This window comes from Zosterops lateralis, assembly GCF_965231275.1.
Source record: "Zosterops lateralis genome assembly, chromosome: Z".
Lineage (NCBI taxonomy): Eukaryota > Metazoa > Chordata > Aves > Passeriformes > Zosteropidae > Zosterops > Zosterops lateralis.
The window spans coordinates 76795556-76815833 of NC_139800.1; the positions used below are offsets into that span (position 1 = coordinate 76795556).

Here is a 20278-nt window from a genome sequence, read left to right on the forward strand (position 1 = left end):
GCAGTACCAAGACTCTGGCAGGGCTGTGGGGTTGCAGGAGGGTGAAATGTAGAGCAAATATTCCCATTTTTATAAACTGCCCCATAGCCATGCTGCTTTTCCAATCTTTACACTCTCAGTGTGACCTGAAATGCTCCTTGCTGCAATGACACACCCACTCACACCCTGAAGACAGGGGCAGCCAGGTGAGCTACAGCCTCAAATCCAGAGGACACAAGTCAGGACAGCGAGGTCAAGCGTGTTTGAGTGTTTTGCTGAGAAAAGTCCTCCCTGCTGTTCTCAGTGTGCATTCACTGCACACTGTTCAAATTATTAATTAAATGCCTGGGCAATTTTAACATTGAGTTTTATTATTCTAAGTACTTTTTTTCTTTCTTTAGTGCTCGTTGTTTGTGTGGGGTTTTTTGCTTGCCTGTTTTTTTTCCCTCAGCGTTTAAAGACATTAACCTACACAATTTCAACCATGCAAGATCTATCAATCTCTGTCCCACCCAGGCAGCTTTGAGAATCAAGTCCTGAAAAACATCTGAGTTTGAGACAAGGTACACTACATAGTAACATTTATTTTAAAATTCTTCAAGAGTAACTTCCAATGATACATTGCAACATATTTTTTAAAACTAACATGTAACATTACATGTAACTAATGTAACATTATTAGAGATAAGTATTCTCTATCTAAAATGCCCTGCTTAACATCTAAATACTTGATTCTTCAACTTAGTTACTATATCGAAGATTATTCTTGGACATAATTTCTATTTTAAAGGAAACAGAAGTTAGCCAGAATTATTGCAAAAACATTGAAGTGCTATCAAGTTAAAAATTCAGATAATGAAACCCCATGTATTCGAGAAAACTAAAAATTCCCTTAAAACGATAAGCAATTATTTTCTAGTCTCCAATACATCTGCAAGTATTGAAATACTGCATAAATTAAATTTTGCATCTACCCTAATTTCCTTAGCATTTAACATGTGTTAAAATTGGTTTCTCCCCAAAATCAGGAAATAAATATTGAAAACAACAGTACAGTGCTCAGTGACACATTAATGATGGAATAGAACAGAACAAAACTTTGAGTAATCTCAAACAGAAGCAACTGCTACCAAAATTTTTGAGTTAGTTAAGAAAATATTTTTTTTTTATTTTTAATTTTTAATTAAAGGAAAGCTGCCATGGTGAAGACAGGAAATTGATCATAATTAAGACTTTCAGCTTCCAAAATAAGTGCTCAATTACAATAATACACCAGAAAATATTTTTCAAGGATTGTGGAGGACAGTTTTGTACCCTGTGTGTATCTGCTTTAACTTCACAGTTATGCCAGGGCTGAAAGAACATCCCTTTAGCACTATTATTTCTTTCTGTAAAGTACTGCACAGTACTTTTAACTCTCAAATCCAGTGAATTTATTTGGTTTAAGGGGATCTCTGCAATACAGAAAGAAATAGGAAGAACTTCACTCAATTCAGTAATTTAACAGTCTGAGCTAGCAGCAGACCCAAAAGAAACTGCTGTATTTTTTAATTATACATTTGTCACTTACTCGTACTGACCCACCTCAAGCAGGGCAGCCACGATTCCAGAAATAAAAGCCAAAATGAAAGAAAATGGACACGCACTAAAATCAATTTGTGCACCACGTTTTCCTCTTGCAGTAGTAACAGAAGCAAAGAGGAGGCTTCAGACCCACAGGACAGTGAACACCTGAACATGACTGCTCCTCAGGTGGCCACCTGCACCACATCATGAGCAGATCTGTCCCAACACACCTGATGGGATCATGACAACATGTAACAGAGCAGGTGAACACTGCCAGGAGCACATCCCACTCGAGGCTTTGACTGTGTGGTTCTCATCTGAACTCAATGCAAAAGTGAAATTAAGTGCCAGAAATAAGGTGTAGCCTTTGTAATTTCTGTCACTAAAGTTGGTTTCTCAGCGAGAACATACTTGCTGTTAAAAGCTTTTTCAAAGTTTATTATTTTCCTGATTAAAAAAAATAAATTAGAAACTGGTATTTAGCAGCGTGTGTTACAGATCTAGGCTAGAATTAAGGAAGGCTCGTCATTAAATAAGCAAATTGCCCTTTTTTAGCCATGGGATGAGCCAGCAGTGTTTCGGTGGGTGGGCTGGTAGGGCAGGCTGAGCGCCAGGGGACGCAGCACAGCCGGGAGCGCTGCTGGCTCCTGTCCCTGGAGCCGGCTCTGCCTGTCCCCTGCAGTCCCCTCTCGCGGCTGTCTGGCACCGGCTCCTGGCTGGAGCAGAGGCCTTCCCTCTCAAGAGGAGCTGGGCAGGAGCCTGCTGCCACTCCTGGCACTGCGGGAGCCCCATCCCCAGGCTGTGCCTGCTATCCCCTGCATGCACCCCCGGGCAGCACATCCCTCCCTCTACAACAGACACAGCCAAATCCTCAGCAGCCCCCTCACTCACACACATACCCAAATGCATACTCGAAGTACATCTAGCTAAAAAATGTCAGCAAAAGTAACACATTTCTGTCAGAGTTTACTCGAAAATTTGCCTCCTGGGTAGCACATTTCTTTTTTTTTTTTCAAAGGTTTAAATACCCCGCAGCCTCTGCAAGAGTCTGTGCTGCGCTGGGGATGCCCTGTGCTGTGGGATGTTAATTCTTGAGGTAATGCCATCCTCTGGGTTACCTGCACTGGAGCTGTAAAATGTCACCTGCCCTGCGGGGACTCCGTACATTGCAGGATCATCTTTGTCTAGGAATAAGAGGTCCCAGCCAAATACTCTGCCTTTCTGAGTTGGATTTTTGCTTTTCCAAACATATAAAAATGTGAGATCCTCGACACGTCCAAGATCTCATGTGTTCAAAACCCGAGGCTGAGCTGGAATGGTTTTTGTAAGGAAACTCACCAGTTCGGTTTTACAAAGGTGTGAAATTTAGACATCTTCATATTTACCTACTTTTGTCCTTAGGCATGACACTTTAGCAACCCACACATGCAATAAGCCCTAAACATCACAAACCCGCAAATTTGCTGACACTGAACATCCTCAAGCAACACGATTCAGGAGATGCTCTTTAATCAGCCATGGAAAATAACTTACGCCTGCAAAATAGCATTTAATAGCTGTTTTCTTTCTTTTTCTTCTTTGGGCTTTTTTTTTTAATTGTGATAACCAATGTACATTTTAAGGCTACTACACAGCTGGCTGCTTTCTAGTCTTCACCATAGTTTTCAAAAAGCATGAATAATTTAAAAATACGACATTGACAGTATTCCAATTAAATAACAAGCTGACAGTATCTTTCAAACTATCATATGTGCCACCAAAGGTATTACCTGCATAATTCCAAAGATGAGTTCCCTATTATTTGAAACTATGTCAGGGGATTACTTTGGGGACAGAGCAAAAAGGCCAAGAAGTGTAATCTGAACTCTCAAAGGTAGAATTACAGACCTTTTGGCAAGGTGGGGAGAGGGCATTTAATGCACTTCGGATGATATTGTAACTCACTGGTAGAATTTGAAAGAGGTGGATAAATTTTTAATCAGGAAAAAATAGAGAGAAAAAGAAGAGCACACTAGAGAAACCACAGCAATGTTTTTCCTGCTTCAGGATCAGAAATAAGCCTTGGGATGAGGCAACGGGACTGACTCTGTGGGACACACACAGAGCCCAAACACAACTTCTGTCACTCTTTCCTTTCCCAGGACTGAGGATTCATCTTCAAGCCCAAGGATGAAATGTGACAGTATCAAAACGAAGAGAGCTCTTATCCCAAGACCACACTTCAACAACAAAACATAATTATTTCCTAAGACAGATCTCGTCACTGCACTAAAAAGACCAAAAAGTTCAAATTCCCTGATACAGAGCAGATACATGAGATACCAGTAATTTTTAAGTTTCCAAAGTAACTTGTGCCTAAGTCTATGTGAATTACTCCTTATTACTTGTTGCCAGAACTCCCAAACAGAAGAAAAGCGAGACCTTTCTATTAAAGGAAAAAGTCATCTCATTATTGTGCTTTTTCCAACTTGTAGTGAAAGAAGATTTTTTTTCTCTATTTTTCTTTTTCCTTCCAACTTATTTAGAGTTTTTGAAATAATCATAATGTATTTTAAGGAATCTCTCTCCAAAAACAAAACAAACCTAAAACAAATAACAGCAAAAAAACCCAAAAAACCCAAACAAAAAACCAAAACAAACCAAAACAAAAAAAACCAACCCCCCTCCAAAAAAAATCCCCAAAACAAAAATCCAACAACAAATTGAATGGGAGTGGGAGAGTCAAACCAAAGAAGAAACAACAAATATAACTTTAAACATTTAACATTTGTGCAATTAGAGATATTACGTATGCATAACAGCAAAGATTTTGCTGTAAATAAATATACAAGGATGAATGTTGTTAAATAAAATTTCAGTGTACAGAGATGAAAGGCACACAGGTAGCATAATTGTTTCTGGAAAGATACAACAAAGTATTATTTTGAAGATCTATCTTTACATTACAATTTGTGTAAATATTAAAGAATTTGTCCTATTAATTATGTATTAACTATTTACATTGGTCAATAATTAGAACTTAGAATTTTTAATGTGGGGCTGGGTGAAAACAGCCTGATACCGAATCCTTGATGTCATTTTGGTTTTCTAAATTTTTGTTTTTTCATTTCCTGGATAAGAATTGTTTGATGGCTCTGATTTATCATTTGTTTTGTACAGAATTGTGCCTCATGTAGCATTTTGTTTTAATAACAAACTTTGAAATTACAAGCACAAAGATAAATGTTAGAAAACAAACTGAAAAGAACTCCTTGGCTGTCTAAATCCTCCACTCAGGCTGGAAGAGCTTTTTTAATGCTTTCCTGTGCCCTTGAATGAATTGACATTTAACAGTAGTTTTCATGTTTTCCTTGTGGAAGGTAAGTGCAACATTAAAAAAATAAAATGACCAGCTGGATATATTAAACCTCACCTGCACGTCCCACCTGTCCAGTTGCTCCCTTTGCATGCTTATATTCTCAGAGCAACTACAGGATAGAAGAGCAACACCTGAATGAACTGTTCTTGCATCTGAACATTTTCTGAAGCACTGACAAGGACTTTGGGGCATGTTTTCCACTTATGTCTATTTTTTGAGTGAGCTTCCTCCATATAAGATATAAACTGGAGTGGTAACATAACAACATTGACAGAGAAATGGTCTCAGTCTCACTGATGGAAAAGAGATCAGGTATTTGTCAAACAAAAAAAAAATAATTAAGTGTCAATGAGGTTATCCCTGATAAATTTTCAGCCTTTCCTATAACACTAAAATAAAGTAGGACCAGAAAAATTTCCTTTTGTGAAGAATTCAGTTCCTAAAGAGCCTGCTTTCTCCTTCAAATTCCTGCAGATTTCAAGCTTCACAAAGCCACTCAGGATTAGCCAAGCTTTCAAATTTAAAATTCCATGTGCTCCTTCTAATTATTTGAGTTCACTGGGAAATTATTTTCAAATGTGCATTTCCAAAAAAGGGAAAAGTGTTTTTCAGCTTTTGTTCCTTGGAGATTGCACGTGTGTGCCGCAAAGAAAAAAAAAAATTACATCACTGACATACGTCACAAACATGTCAGTTGTGTTTAAAAACATAAAATCACATCACTAACACCTCAAAAACACGTCATTTGTATTTTCGAGAATATTTTTGCTATTGGTTTGCAAAATAAGCATTTTTCTTCACCAGTAACACAAGGCTGCCCCAACAAAAGATTAATTATATATAACTGAGCAACCCAGTCTGGTGGAAGGTGCTGCTGCCTATGGCAGAGAGATGGAACAAGATGGTTTTTAAGGTCCCTTCTGACCCAAAGCAGCGGCCGCCGGCTCCCTGCAGCCTCCAGATGCTGTGACAGGGTCTGATGGCCCCTGGAGGCAGCAGCCTTTGGGGCCCACTCACAGCATCCTGTAAGAGAAACCACAGCAAAACACAAAAGACCGTGACCTTCAGCCACCACTAACTCACTCCATTTTTAGGGAAATGACAACAAAACCGTCACCGTTTCACCTGCACGAATCTGCTCCTCAACACGAAGAAAAACCCCTATTACAAAAATCCCAAATGAGTGACCAAAGCTCGGCTCTTAGGCTTTGTTTTTAACAAAAGGGTATGTCTTAAACACTTGGGCTTGCTGTCTGAAAATCTCGGTCACACAAACACATACCACGGATCTACCACGTGAGACACACAAACACACACGCCACCAATGCCAACAGAATTGTCCCTCTTCTCCAACTGCTGACCAGGATTTCCTAGAGCAATCTCCTCTCTTGCCCTTTTTAAACCAAAACAAAGTTATAATAATTAAAAAATCCAACAAGGACATCCCCTCAGCACACACCCATTCAGCCTAAAGTACAAACAATGCCAACTTCGCCTGTGTCCTGGGAAGCCAGCCTGAGGGGACAGCTCAGATTTGTGCTTGGCTGTCACTGGCTGAAGCCTCTGACACGGACCCCAGAGCTGGGAATGCTACTGCCCCTCTCATGGGCATGTTAGAAGACACCACTGAAATTTCTGTTCAAAGCTGGCAACTTTCCCCCCTCTTCAGGTTTCTTTGCCAAGATATGCCATGGGAATATAATGGTGAAAATGCCAAATGTTCACAAACACACACACGAGCACACACAAGTGCCTGTGCTCACATATGTGTGTGTATGTGTGTACATCACCACACACGCTCGTGGGGAGAGGGAGGATCCCCCAAGCTCTGCAGGTAAAGTTTTAAAATCACAGTTGCAGGCTTGGTGTCTTACCTTTGGGCAGGGTGAAGCCAGGAAGGGCAGTGCAGCAGGAGGCAGGGACGGCCAGCACCGGGCTGGAACACACCCGCCGCCTCACTGCCCCCGCTCCAGCAGGGTACAGCAAGCTCTGGTGTTTCACCATGCACAGAGAGTTTCAAAAAGAGACCGAAAAGAGCATCTGGCAGCTTCCCCCCATGCTCCCCCCTCACTGCCTGGCTGTTGAGGTTTTAAGGGAGTTGATGGAGAAAGATTTGTCCTGAGGATGCCTGGCTGTTCCCAGTGCCTCGGGGGCTTAGAGTAAGGATAGGCACACTAAAATCAACCACACAGCACAAAGCAAGACAGCAAAGTGCAGAGAAATCTGCCCACTTAGGGCAAAGAGGTGCTTTTGTGATTGTCACTGGAGTCTGCTGTCTCTAATGGGCCTCCTCAGGCTCTTCTGAGGGCATTCCCCTCATCTCCACTTCAAAAGTGTGAACAATGGAACACCAACCACCACTGACACCTGAGGCTGTGCAAAGGCAGCAAAGAAACATGCAGAACTAGCACCAAACTGATGACACAACACACCAAACCGGTGCCAAAACACACCAAACTGGTGACAGAAACACCTCTGCAGCTGGTTCTGCACACATGGCTCCCAGCAGTGCATGGGAAACATGTTACTCCACCAACAAAAGCCCAAGACTGGACAGAAAGCTTTAATTTTCATCTTTCCTCACTGCTAATGTCACTGTCTGACAGGACAAATTCTGGATAGCTGGGAATGAGGCATATAATGTGTAATCAGAGACATTAGCAGAAGCTTTAGAGGAAAAGCAGTCAAACATCAGCACCACGGAGAGAAGAGGCTGAGCCTGCCAGGTGGGAAACTTGACCACTGCTAAAAATTGCCATGTAAAAAGAAACACCTTAAACCCAAATTCCACGACTACAAAAACTGTCATGCTGATAGAAAATGCTGCAGGGAACTGGGGACCCTCAGCAGAGGAGCTGGAGTGTGCACCCACCCTCACCACTGTGTCCTGTGCAGTCACAACTCTTCCCTGGCACAGGTGACTGGAGTAGGGCTGTTCCATGTGGGATACAGTCACAGCAGACACACAGCACGAAAAATATGAATTCTGGAAATATCAATTATATACATTAACAGAATATGAAGACCACCACTGTCATCATCCCAGGCCTTGCAGCCTATGTCACAGCCTATGCACAGCCATGTGTGTACTTGAACACGCACAAGTGCTGCAGCATCCTGAGGAGCTACTTCTGCATTTTTTCCAGATTTAAAGTAAAAGGAGTGACCACACACTCCTGGCCTCATGATCAGCATCACTGCAGTGGTGTTGCAGGGCACAGGGTCAGGTTTCTGTGCCCCTATACCTGGCACCTACACCTGACTGCTCACCTCAAACTTTATTTTTTCCCTACACCCTTTGTATCTAGTATAGTCTCCAGTGCACTTTTTAATTGCTTAAACCACTAGAACTTCTCCTTCAAAAGGATTAAATCAGTTTCCCATCAGTGTTCAAAAATTCAGTTGCAGTATGAGAGTTTGTTATTGCCTGTAAGAAAGCCAAAGAAATAGGGACAAGGAAGAAAGATCAAACTGATAACTGAAAAGCAGGGGGGGAATCCCCTTATAACTATCACCAGAACAGAGAAAAAAAAAAGGTGGGAAAAGGGAAAAAAAGTCACACAGAATATATGACCATGTAAGCATGGGCACTCTTGCAGAAAACCTAGTCAGCAATCCCAAGCTAGAGGAAATTTAAATGAGAGCCAGGTCCACAACAGTGATGGAATCTGAACAGATACAAGGGGCTGCTCAGGTTGCAGGATATGCTTAGCCTCAATCTCTTTGGATTTGCAAAGGAACTTTATTAGTTTTATTAATTTTTTTTCTTAAATAATCAAGAGATTCGAGTGTATCCACATTACACGGCGAAGAAGATTAAGATTTTTTCTTTAATCAAAATATCCATATGCATGTGTTGTATCTTCCAATGGGTAGGTGGATTCTCACTGCAGACTCCCGCTCCAGGGTGCGTTCTGCTGCAGGAATTCATGCACAAACCACTCCTACCACATTTCCATGACGGCAGGGTTCCAGCAAGCATAAGCCAGAAGAAAACCCCTCAAATCACAGGAAAACCCCTCAAATCACAGCCCTCAGCAGGGTGCAGTTCTGGGGGAAAACAAGCCCATAAAGGGGTTCCGCAGCACACACACAAACACACGAGAGCTGGACTCCAGTCCCCACACTGTGGTGTGACCCAGCAATGCTCTGTCCATCCCTCCAAGGGGAATGCAGCCCCAGCCCCATGGGCTGTGCTGGGGAGGAGCACTGAGAGCAGCAGCTCTGTGCTGGTGTGGGACAGGCACAGCCTGGGCAGGACACCAAGGGCCACAGCCTCCTCTGGAAGCCCCTCTGTGCCCAGCTGGGCTGCAGGTCATGGATGGCACTCTCCCACACGCACGGCTGACCAGCCTACACAAATACAGCTCCCAGTGCTGGCTGCTTCTAAAAAACCACTGATTTTAGAGCAAGACATCTTTCCTGTGTGCTTTTCCATCAGCCTGAGAGGCTGCTGGTGCCCACACTGCCGTGCTCCAGGCAGTGTCACGGGGGGCTGAGGCCACCCCTTGAGGGGGACACAGCCACAGCCATCGCGTGTGGCCTCCAGAGCAGCAGCCTGAGACAGCCAGACAAGCCACCACAAAGCTAGCAGGGCATAAATCCCTGCTTTGGGGTTTTGGTGACACTGAAGCTGCTACACAGATCACACCAGGGAGTCCTGCTGCTTTTAAGAAATGCAGCACGCACCTCTACATATTAATGGAAATATGCCTAGGTATTAATAACAAAAAAATTTTTGATTGTTAAAGGAATTTCCACCTAGAAATCTTTTTTTACTTCTGAAAGCGACTTTGTTTGAGATTGATTCCACAACTTGGGTATCCAATAAGCAGAGAGAAATGTGACTCTTTACAGAGCTCTTCTCTGGCCTAGGAAAATGAAAAAAATATGGTAGTCATTTTTGTAGGAAAAAATAAGTTGTTGCTACAAATCACAAGACTCCAGAACAAAAACATACTGTATCGTGCAAAGGTCACATTCAAAAGCAGCTGTCAGGGAAAAGAAGCAAAGCACAACTCACTGTGTTTTGCTGTTATTTTAGAAAAAAGCCTACACCTTTTCACTATTTAGAAATAAACTGAGGAATTTGAATAATGGAACACAGAGAAAAGAAATACAGATGTGGTCAGATTTTTGAGTAGTTTCTGTCACATGGTTAAGATAAATTTAAGTTCAATGTCTAGAAGAAGCCCTTTCAAACACTGATAGTTGATAAAGGACAAGTGATAAACAATAAGTCAAATTTTTCGGAGACTGCTATTTCCATTCTGACTCCATAACCTGCAAATACAAGACTCCTTCCTACACTATTTTTCAGGGAAGAGGCAAAATTTAAATGCTTTTCCGTTTTAGGCATATTCTTATGTTTTCTTTCACTAAATGTTCAAACACGCTTCTTTTTTTCTCTTTTTCATTTTACAAGCGTTCTTTGGAGGCAGAAGCAGCCACACACAAACTTGCCAAGCCCAGAGTGCAATCATACTCACACCCAGTCTACGAGAAAGGGGCCAGGCGGGCAAAGGATACAACAGAGAGAAGATAAATTGCTTTTTGTACCCCTTAGTGGCCGGACATCAATGCTGCAGTTCTGAAAGCTGACTTTCCAAAAAAAAAAAAAAAAGAAAAAAAAAGAAAAAAAAAAGAAAAAAAAAAAGAGATTAGGATTGAAGCTATTCACGGGAGAAGAAATATGTTAAAAGGAAGGTTTTAATGAAGAAATGGATGAAAGACTTCCAGCTACAGGAGATTAATGTTCTTATCATATAAACTCTCACTGCAAAGCGGAGAGAAGGGGTGGGAGGGGAGGACACTCCTCGAAAGACATGGAAACTCTGACACTGAAAATGAATTCTCTGCACTAGTGCACGGCACAGTTTGTAATGATTCTTTCTGCACACTTTATTACGGACTCTTAAACTAAAAAAAAAGAAGAGTGCAGATTATACCAAAGACCTAGATTTGCTGAATTACCCATTTTTGCAACACCCTGTGAAGAAGGTAGTATCCTGTAAGCACAGCAACCAGCAGCATCATCAGGCAGTTTTCTGACAGTCATGCCAGGAAAACCACCTGCAACAGGTGGGAATGCACAGGTACCTGGTCCTGCCTTCTGGCAGGGAAACCAGGAATTTTATAGAATTACAGCCAAAAATATGCTGTGTCTTAGTGTGGTATTAGACAAGCAAAACCAAAAACTGGAAGGCACCTAAAACCATAGGGAAGCAGGGCAGAGAGGGGAGGGAAGACTCCCAGCTGTGTATGGAACACTGGTACTTGTGGACCAGCCACGAACCTGTAGGATGGCAGCTGAGGACCTAAAGGTAAACCTTGATCTGCCACCAGGACCCAGGGCCCATGTCCCACAGCCAAACAACATCTCCTTCCTTCACAACAGATGCTGGTAACTAACTGGAGCTGGAGAGCTGCACAGGGGAAAGACTCTGTGCACTAGAGGCATCATTTGTTTACAGGGAATATTAAAATAATAAAGTTGTTAGACAAGAGCAGGTTAGGTAAGTGAGGTGCAGGGGAGGGAACAGAATAAGGAGTTCTGCTCAACTCCTTTCCTTAAGGAGTTGTTTTTGACGCAATGGAAGCTCAGCATCTCCATTCAGGGACTCAGATGTGAAAACAGACTCATCAAATGACTGACACAACAGGCTGCTCTCAGAGGACTGTTCCTATCTCAGTTCTCTTTTCCAGGGGAAGAAAACTGGACACTAGACACACCACAGCACTGTCACAGGAGGTCTGTCCAATGCACAGTCACAGGCAGTTCCAGCCCAAAAGGCAAAGGCAAGGCTTCCTGAGTTCTTACACACTATAACCATCCCTACTGATACCATACACCATAAAATTGTAATTTATATACAGTGTTGTCACCAAAAGACCTGTATCATTCTCTAGAAACCCTGAAAACAGTGACAGAATTGTGCCTGTCTCAAAATATTTTACATTAATGAGCAGAGAATATCTCTGAGAGGATCATTCACCAATATACCCATTTTTAAAATACATTTCTTTGAACTGAAAAATTTTATATTCATGCTTCAGCCGAGTTATTCATAGAACTGCAAAATCCCAGAACAGTTTTGGTTCCAAGAGGCCTTAGAGATCACCTTCTTCCACTCCCCTGCTATAGGCAAGGACACCTTTCCTCAGACAAGTTACATATTATTGTCTATATGAGGAACATTTATGGCTTCTCTTCCCTACAACTATTTTGATACTGGTTTGTTTTTTCATTACACACACTCCTACAAGAGAATTTATTCTAAGCCTATGTCTTTGCATGGGGATCACAGTGTGCATTAGAAAAGGAGCAGCTGAACTAAACTTTTGTGCACCACAGTTACTTTAATTTCATGCACCAGAATCTGCAGGGGTTTGGAGAAGGTTCTTGTCTACTTCTGAGAAAAAAAACAGAGTAGGAGAAGAGCAGGTGTATCTATGACCTCATATGACTCTGTCTGACTTCCCACTAAAGCATCTCAAAACCTGTTCATATTGCCTACACCCTATAAAACAATTTAAGTCTGAACAGTGTGACCCATTCATACAATGCAGGGAAATTCTGTTCCTGTTGTCTGCTCTGTATGTGGCTTGCTTATTGCCAACATTCACTATGAACCAGAAACTTTCCAATATTTATCATAAAAACATCACATAACTTAGCAAAAACTGCCCCCTGGTACCAAACTCCCACTTGATTTTCAACAGCCCCCTCAATCAGCACTGGCACACTTGCAAGGCAATTCTTAGAAACTTTTAGAAGATTCATAAGGAGGAAAAAATTGCATGCATTCCAAACACAGTGTGTTTACTAGGGCCTCTGACACAGTGACAGAGTGCTTTAAAAGTCTGTGCAGCCACAAACTGTGCTAAGTTATGCAAACACACACACAATTCCAGCAGAAGGTTATCCAACACTTGCGGTCCTGAAATGCATGTTTCACCAAAGACGAAGGCAAGGCCTATTCCTCAGCTCTTCCCTCTCAAACACTGCAGCAGCAGCAGCATGTGAACAGCAGCACTGTTTATAGACACTGACAGAAAGCTCCACTGATGTCAGCCTGCAGATCAGTGTCACAGAATGCTCCATTCCATGCAAAACCTCCTCACTTACATGTGCACCAAATAAAGTTACGGCATACATGGTTTTTTAACTTCTTTCAAAGCGTGGTCTATCTTACTTTATTTATAAACTTCTCTTTTTTATTCTTTTCTCCAGCCTTGGTCTGTGTCATGGTTTCCCTCAGCTTGGCAGGAGTGATGCTGCTCCCAGTAATGGACTTTGTGCTCCAGGAAACCAGTGAGCAGGAAAAAATCCTCATTGATCATAATGTATATTACACACAGTTGTAATTACAAACACTTGCCTGAACTCTGTCACACTGACCACCATGTTTATGGCCCTTTACTGTCATGTGGAAGAATGTTTGTTGAAACACCAAAACGTCAGACTTTGGTGGCTGAGGAAATACCTCTCTGAATTCAGTGCAGAATCCATATGGGAAGGATCAGCCGACTTCTGATGAACAGCCCAAACTAGTCAAGAGTATTGAGGAGACAGTCAACTGCTGAATTCAGGCAGGGAAAATGCTCAGGTCACCCCTCCACCCCTTGCTTCCTTCCTGTTATAGCTCATCCCTGTCCTGAGTTGAAAGATCTCTTGTCTGGCACACAGAAAATTCTTATACGTTACCAAAAACACAAAATACATGGCAAGGTTGAAAAATTCACAGTACAAATCACTCAGGTAATTACTTCTAAATTTCTACCAGGATAAATGCTGTTTTTCCTTCCACATGTCATGCTGCTGAAATAAAGCTACTGAAATGGTACAAATAATGACCATTTTATTTAGCACAGCTTTGCCTCCATTGCCATGCACTCATCTGCTTTCTGTTCATCTTTCAAGTACTGGCATCAATGTCATTGCAGACAAATTATTATCCCCCACATGATAAAAACAAGCCAATAAAAAGCACTCACCTCTGTGGACAGGAGTGACACAGCTCTCAAGGTTCAACATGATGTCTCCATCCCTGTCATCAACACCAGCTCCCAAGAGCATCCAGCTTTCGACGTCATCACCATCGGAGCTGGAGCTCTCCTCCTCCGAGCTGTTGTCTATCACCAACACGTCCTGGGTGGCTTCAGGTCCAGGAGAACAGACTGGGGCAGGCCTCCCACTAGTGCTGCTTCTCTGCCTTGGTGTGCCCACACCAGGTTCAGGGGGACACAGGGCATTGCATGCAGCAGCTTTGGTGTGATTTGGTGTGGAAGATACCGGGTGGGTGCGTGCTTTACCTTGAGCTGAAGAGCATCTTGACCTCTTTGCCTTGCTTTTGTAGATGCTGTCTTCATCTGGTGTATCAGACAGCACAATGATGTCAGGCTCATCTGAAAGCTGAGTGCCACCATCAGGGAGCTCAGTGAGCTTCTCCTCTTCATCCTGCTTCTCAGTTAGCCCTGAACTTTGATCCATGACTTCTTCAACATCAGCTTTTTCATCCATTTCCAGTGTGCTGACTTCTCCAAGATCCTGGGAATAGTGGATCTGGCTGTAGAGATGAAACTCCACCTCACTATCAACACTCTGCTCACTGGATGACTCCTCGGGATAAAGTTCATCTTCATACCCTTCAGTGTTCTCAGGATCATCATACTCAACAAACATTCTGGAAAGTGAAGAGTCTACAAAAAAATCAAACCATTATATCAGAATGGTCCAAAACAAGCCTTCAAGTGATGCCTTTGGTTTTCTTGAAATTGGTCAGGTGAGTCCTAGGGCTCTGCACACAGAATATAAAACTGAGCAGATTTCACCTGTGCTCAAATGTGGAACAGCAAAAGCTACTTAAGGATGCATTTGCATTAACCATAACTACAGCTTCAGTTCAATTACTTTGGCTTCTAAAAGTGGCATTTACTGAGTTCTCCACTCCCACACCAGGGAGATCATTGGGACACTCAGGGACCACACCCAGAGTGCTGTGTACACCTTGGGCTCTCCAGTACTGGAGTGAGTGCAACAAAGAGGCACTAAAACCATTAAGGGATTGGAACATCTGTTGTAGAAGGTCAAGCTGGGACTGCTACCACACCGGAAGGGAAAGCTCAGAAGGATTTATCCGCGCTCACAAACACCTGGGGCAGGGGGAGTGAGTAAGACAGAACCACCACAGTACTGCTCAAGAAGAACTTGAGAGGGAATGGACACAGAATAACAAAATACAGGGAATTGCACTTAGATGTAACTCTGTTGCCCAGAAAGGCTGCGGGAGCTCCTATTCTTGAGGACCTTCAAATCCCAGCGAGCCCTGAGCAAGTGGCTCCAGGTCACAGGGCATTCAGTCAGGACTGGAATTGCCATAGGCTCTTCCCAGCTCAGCTGTCCTGTGATCCCAGCCCAAGGGTGAGTGTGTTCAGAGCTCACAGCCTGCTCCCTTGCAAGACAGGTAATACAGGAACATTCTAAAATCACCCTGCTTCCTTGAGAGACTACCTTACTTTGTGTCATGACCACATGATGCACGGAGCATAGGAAATGGAACACTTCCTCTAAAAGTCTGTCTGTATTTCTGTGTTACAGTTACTCCCATGGAAGTCATTCACCTTTTTCTAGGCATGAAAACTGCCAGATGGAGTTCAGCTTTTTGGCTGGGGAAGAAGAGTTGCGTGGTACTGTTTAAATCCATATAGTCTCACACACATACAAAACCCCAAATTTGTGAGCTTTGTATAGAAGTAACCTGTGTGATGACAGCATTTAAATAACCCAAATGTTCCTATTATGAAGGCTCCCCTCTCTTACCCAGGTTCCTAAGTAAACATAACACCTAATATGCTAAATATATGAAAGAACAAGGTGGGAGCAGACACAATAAACTTACTTAACACCACTACCTAGCTTTAGATGCTGTAGAAAGGAAGAAAAAGTAAAACAATGCTACCTGAATGTCTGTAGTTGGAAAAACATCTGACAAACTAAATGAAGGCTCCAAATTTCAACATTTTTGTCAACTTCACATGGGGTCCCTGTTTCAAACAGCTTGCAACCTGTTCCTATCCACACAGTGAGAACAGAGCTCCAAACAAGTACATTCACAATATTAACATGTGGTTATGAGGTGTGGTAAGAGACCTTCGGCAATGCAGGAAAGTAACAAATCCTCCTCAAATGCTGTGATCTTAGGGATACTCCAAAAGCCAACTGAATCCAAGTACTCCTTCCTCCCCTTCCGTCATCCAGTGGATAAAGTCACAGACAGTGAGCAGTGACCACTGCTAAGAACTTGCAGCTGAACAACACTGATGTCCCACAAGCCTCCAGGGAGCTGACTCATGGACACTTCACAGTGCAGGCAACAACATAAACAGGCACCAAGCACTACACTCACTTTGATCCATCCTTCTCAGGTCAAACCACAGCTCCTCCTCCTCCTCTCAGGTCCACACGTCACTGGGATAATGAAGGGCTCTTCCTGTTGCTCCGCATGTAAACCAGGCCACTGGGAAACAAGAAACATCCAACATCAGCTCCACAACATCATCCGAGGACCTGCTGCTCACCATTCTCACACTCAGTCCACAGCCATTCCTTTCCTCTTCAGGAAAGAGAAACAGCCACATTGGGTATCTGATATCAAAGCAGACACAAACACAGCCTCAAGGAAAGGGAAGAGGAGCCCAACAAAGTCTTGCTGTTTTTCAGATTGTCAAGCTGAAACAGCCTCTCACTGTGTTCATACAGATAACTTAGAGAAAGACCTGACTGCAACTTCAGATTTCCTTTTGCCAGTGCAAAGTTCAGATTATGAGCAAACATTCTTTTCCATAGAATCATGGAAGGGTTTTGGCTGGAAAAGACCCTGGGGGTCACTGTTCTCTCAGCTGTTCACCTCTAAGTGCCACACAGCTTCCAGCTGGGCTATCATAAAGACACTCCTCACATCTGAGTGTGAAGAATACAAAAAAATTAAAATATTAGTCATGCAAAGACTACCTGATTTTACAGGCTGCAGAGAGCAACAACACACTGGCACATTCTACTTTGGAACCAGATTACTTTACTTTAAAAAAAAAACACCCAAACTTCAAACCCCTGGCAACAGTAGAACCCCATCCCTTTATTAAGGGGAATCTCACTACTACCTGAACCCAGAGCACAATCTTCCTCAAAAGCACCTGACTGCCTCTCAGGCAGCCCCCAAACAAAGACAGTTCAAGTAAAGGGCTACCAATGATAAAATTTAAAAAAGCACAGACATCTGAGTTCCTTCCAACCATTTCCAAACAAAACTGCAACTGGCTGAAGTTTGCAATGACAGGGGTAATTTTCAAACACTGCTTGGCAGCATTTTTCATCTGGCCCATTATAAACCTGACATCCCACACTGATGCAGCAGGAGGAGTGGCAGCAGCACCAGGCAGCCAAAAGGGAGATGCCACTGGTAGGCAGGGAGGAAGGGCAAGGCCAACAAACAAGAAATAACAAACAAGTTAATTAGAATACCTCAGCCAAAATCCCAAAGGGTGTTTGGGAGGCTCAGGTCTCACCCATTTGCAGAAGGGATTTTGAAGTAAGAAGCTCAGGGCAGTTTTTCCCATGTCATTCCTGTTCACCTACCTCAACTCTCCCTGTCAACCCCTCCTTTCCACTGCTTAACTCCAGCCTTTCTGCTGCTCTTGCTTTCTCAACTTCTAACAGCCTCCAGAGCTCATTGTGCTTAACTTCAAATACTGAGATTTATTAAAATTCTCAAACAAAAACTAAACCACAGAGACTACTTCTTCCATTGCATGTGACTTTTTGGACAAGTGTACTGTTCCCATCACAAATCATCAGCAAAATCCAAGTATTTCCTTAAGTATCTCATTCTCTGCTTGATCTCCACAGTCAAATCCAACCCTTTTTGATAGTGGCTGCACTGAGAATGGGAAGCAAACATGTTCTCTACTGCCTTGGAAGACAAAACATAACCCTACTGTCAGGCTGCTACAGATAGCAACGACAAAATGAAAAAGAAAAGTTCTTTCAAGAAAATTATCTTACTATCTATCAGAACCAGAGGTCAGATACTAGGACAGCAGGAGCCAGACTTTTTGTCAGCTTTAAATTTAGTTGTATTTGTGATACATAAACTGGCTGGTGCTTCAGACTGCTGAGACACAGACACTGCAAGGGCACAGTATGAAAATGACAAAGAATTTAAATATTCTAGAGCATATGAATGAGACATTTCATTTCAGCTGCTGTAGCTGCTTTTGCACCCTGCATTGCCTGGATTCCATGAGAAAACTACCATTATGAAGCTCATGACTGGAATGAAAATCACATCTGGGAAGGTGTGAAAATGTCAAACCTAAATGTATTTATAAAAACCTACCCAAAGATACAGTTACTAACAGAAGCCAGTGTCAGGAGACTGTGTTTCTTCCCCTGCTCTGTTTCTGTACCCAGTGTGATTCCAGCCTGGCTGTGCCCCACAGGGGCAGTTCTCAGAGCAGGTGAGAAAGGCACAACCCTCCTCTGTGCCCAGGTGAGACTGCAGCTGTCAGTCACCTGGGGCTGGAGTGGAGAAGTCCTTGCAGAGGAACACGGAAAAGTGTCAGGAGGTGGGCTGGGAGCAGCTTGTGCTCTCATTTTCCATGATCTAAAAATGATTTTTGGTTACATACTGAGATGCAAACCCTATCCTTGTCCCATTGGCTCTTTGAGGAGACACAACTGCTCTGGACTTTCTTTAAATGAAGTTTAAAGAGAGAAAGCAAAGCTTTGGAGAAGAGCTCAGCATTTTTCTAGCAGCAGCTATACCTTCAAGAGATCACGGGAATATCTCCTCCACACCCGAACCCTGGAAAACAACAAAACATTTCACGCTCACTTCAAGCCCTTCAGGAGACTTTTTTTTTTTTTTCTTATCACAGTCATTTTCCAAATCATTTTTAAAAGTCACATGCTCTTCGTTGGATGCTAGGGCTGGACGCAGTCTGGCGAGTGGGAACAAATGAGGAATGGGGATCCGGGGAAGGGGAGGGACATCCTGGGGAAAGGGACGCACATCCCGGGCACCGGCGGCGGGAGCACGCGGAGCGCGGGGCCGGGCACACGCAGGGCCCTCCTCCGGAACTCTGGGGCTGCGGGGGCTTGTTCCCGGGGCTGCGGGAGGCACTGGGACACGCCGCGGCCGGAGGCCGGGCCGGGATCGCCGGGACACCGGGGCCGGACCGGGTTGCGCAACCGCGACTGGGGCGGAGAACCCGCCACCGGACCGGGGAGAATCGAGGCCTTGGGGAGTGGGGCTCGCCGTGGAGGGCGGGGTCTCGGTCGGACCGGGAGGTGCCAGTAGTTACGGACGATACTCACTCACTGCCGATACTGGAACTCAGTCGGTACCAGTGCTCGGTACCGGGACTGACTGAGGGACTGACTGAGGGACTGACTGGCTGGCTGGCCGACTGGCTCACTCACTCACCCACTGCCGGTGCTCAGCGCCGGGACTCCCTCAGTACCGGTGTCCCGTTCCGGCCGCGCCGGGACACGCCGAGCAGGAAGTGGCGGCGGCCTGGCCCCGCCGCCCGGCACGTGCTTCCGGCCCCGCCCCGCGCCCGCCAGCGAGCCCCCGCCCCTTCCGAGCCCCCGCCCCCTCCGAGGCCCCGCCCCGCGCCCTCAGCCCCGGCCACGCCCCCAGGGGATGGGCGGGTTTTGGGGACGCCGATTTGGGGAGAATTTACCGAAAATCGGGTGCGCCCGGACGGCGGGTTTCCAGAGTCTCGCAAGCCTCGGGGTGTGGTCTGCGCCCTGCCCGGTAGCGTAGTGCTGTGAGAGGACGTGTGCCCGTGTGCAGAGCGGACAGAGCCCGCGCCGGGCCGGGCAGGGCGGGTGGCGCCATCCGAGAGGAGACGGGGTGGGAAAGGATCTTAAAGTTCATCCAGTCCCACCCCACGGCATGGGCAGGGACAGCTGCCGCTACACCGGGTTGGTTCAAGCCCAGTGCACCCTGGCCTGCAACATTTCCAGGTATGGGGCAGCCGCATCTTCTCTGGGCAGTTTGTGCCAGGCCCTCACCACCCTCCTGGGGAGGAATTTATTCCTGATATCCCATCTAATCCTGCCCTCTGTCAGTGAGAATCCCTTCCTCTCGTTCTGCCACTCCAACCCCTGTCCCAAGTCCCTCTCCAGTTCTCTTGGAGCCCCTGTGGACATTGGAAAGGGCTGTAAAGTCTCCCCAGAGGAGCCTTTTCTCCAGCTGGAACATCCCCAGCTTTCCCAGTCCATCTCCATAGCAGAGATGCTGCGGCCCTGAGAAAGTCATACAGATATGTGCCTGAACGTGGGATACAAACATATGTGCTTACACACAC

At 44.4% G+C, this 20278-nt stretch overlaps 1 protein-coding gene across 2 annotated transcripts in view; it reads right to left on the minus strand.

Moving 5' to 3' along the window:
• ZCCHC7 (zinc finger CCHC-type containing 7) overlaps positions 1 to 19496 on the minus strand; it is an 86179-nt gene extending 66683 nt beyond the window's left edge. The window contains exons 1-4 of one of the 2 annotated variants that reach the window (XM_083883823.1): positions 19390 to 19496; positions 18729 to 18768; positions 16312 to 16422; positions 13901 to 14605 (exon numbers count right to left, since the gene is read on the minus strand). In XM_083883823.1, the coding sequence (XP_083739949.1) occupies positions 13901 to 14605; positions 16312 to 16321 (715 nt within the window). In that variant the 5' untranslated portion in view covers positions 16322 to 16422; positions 18729 to 18768; positions 19390 to 19496. Of the gene's footprint in view, positions 1 to 13900; positions 14606 to 16311; positions 16423 to 18728; positions 18769 to 19280 lie in introns of both variants that reach the window. The other variant, XM_083883824.1, reaches the window with a different exon arrangement.
• Positions 19497 to 20278: the final 782 nt, after the last annotated feature.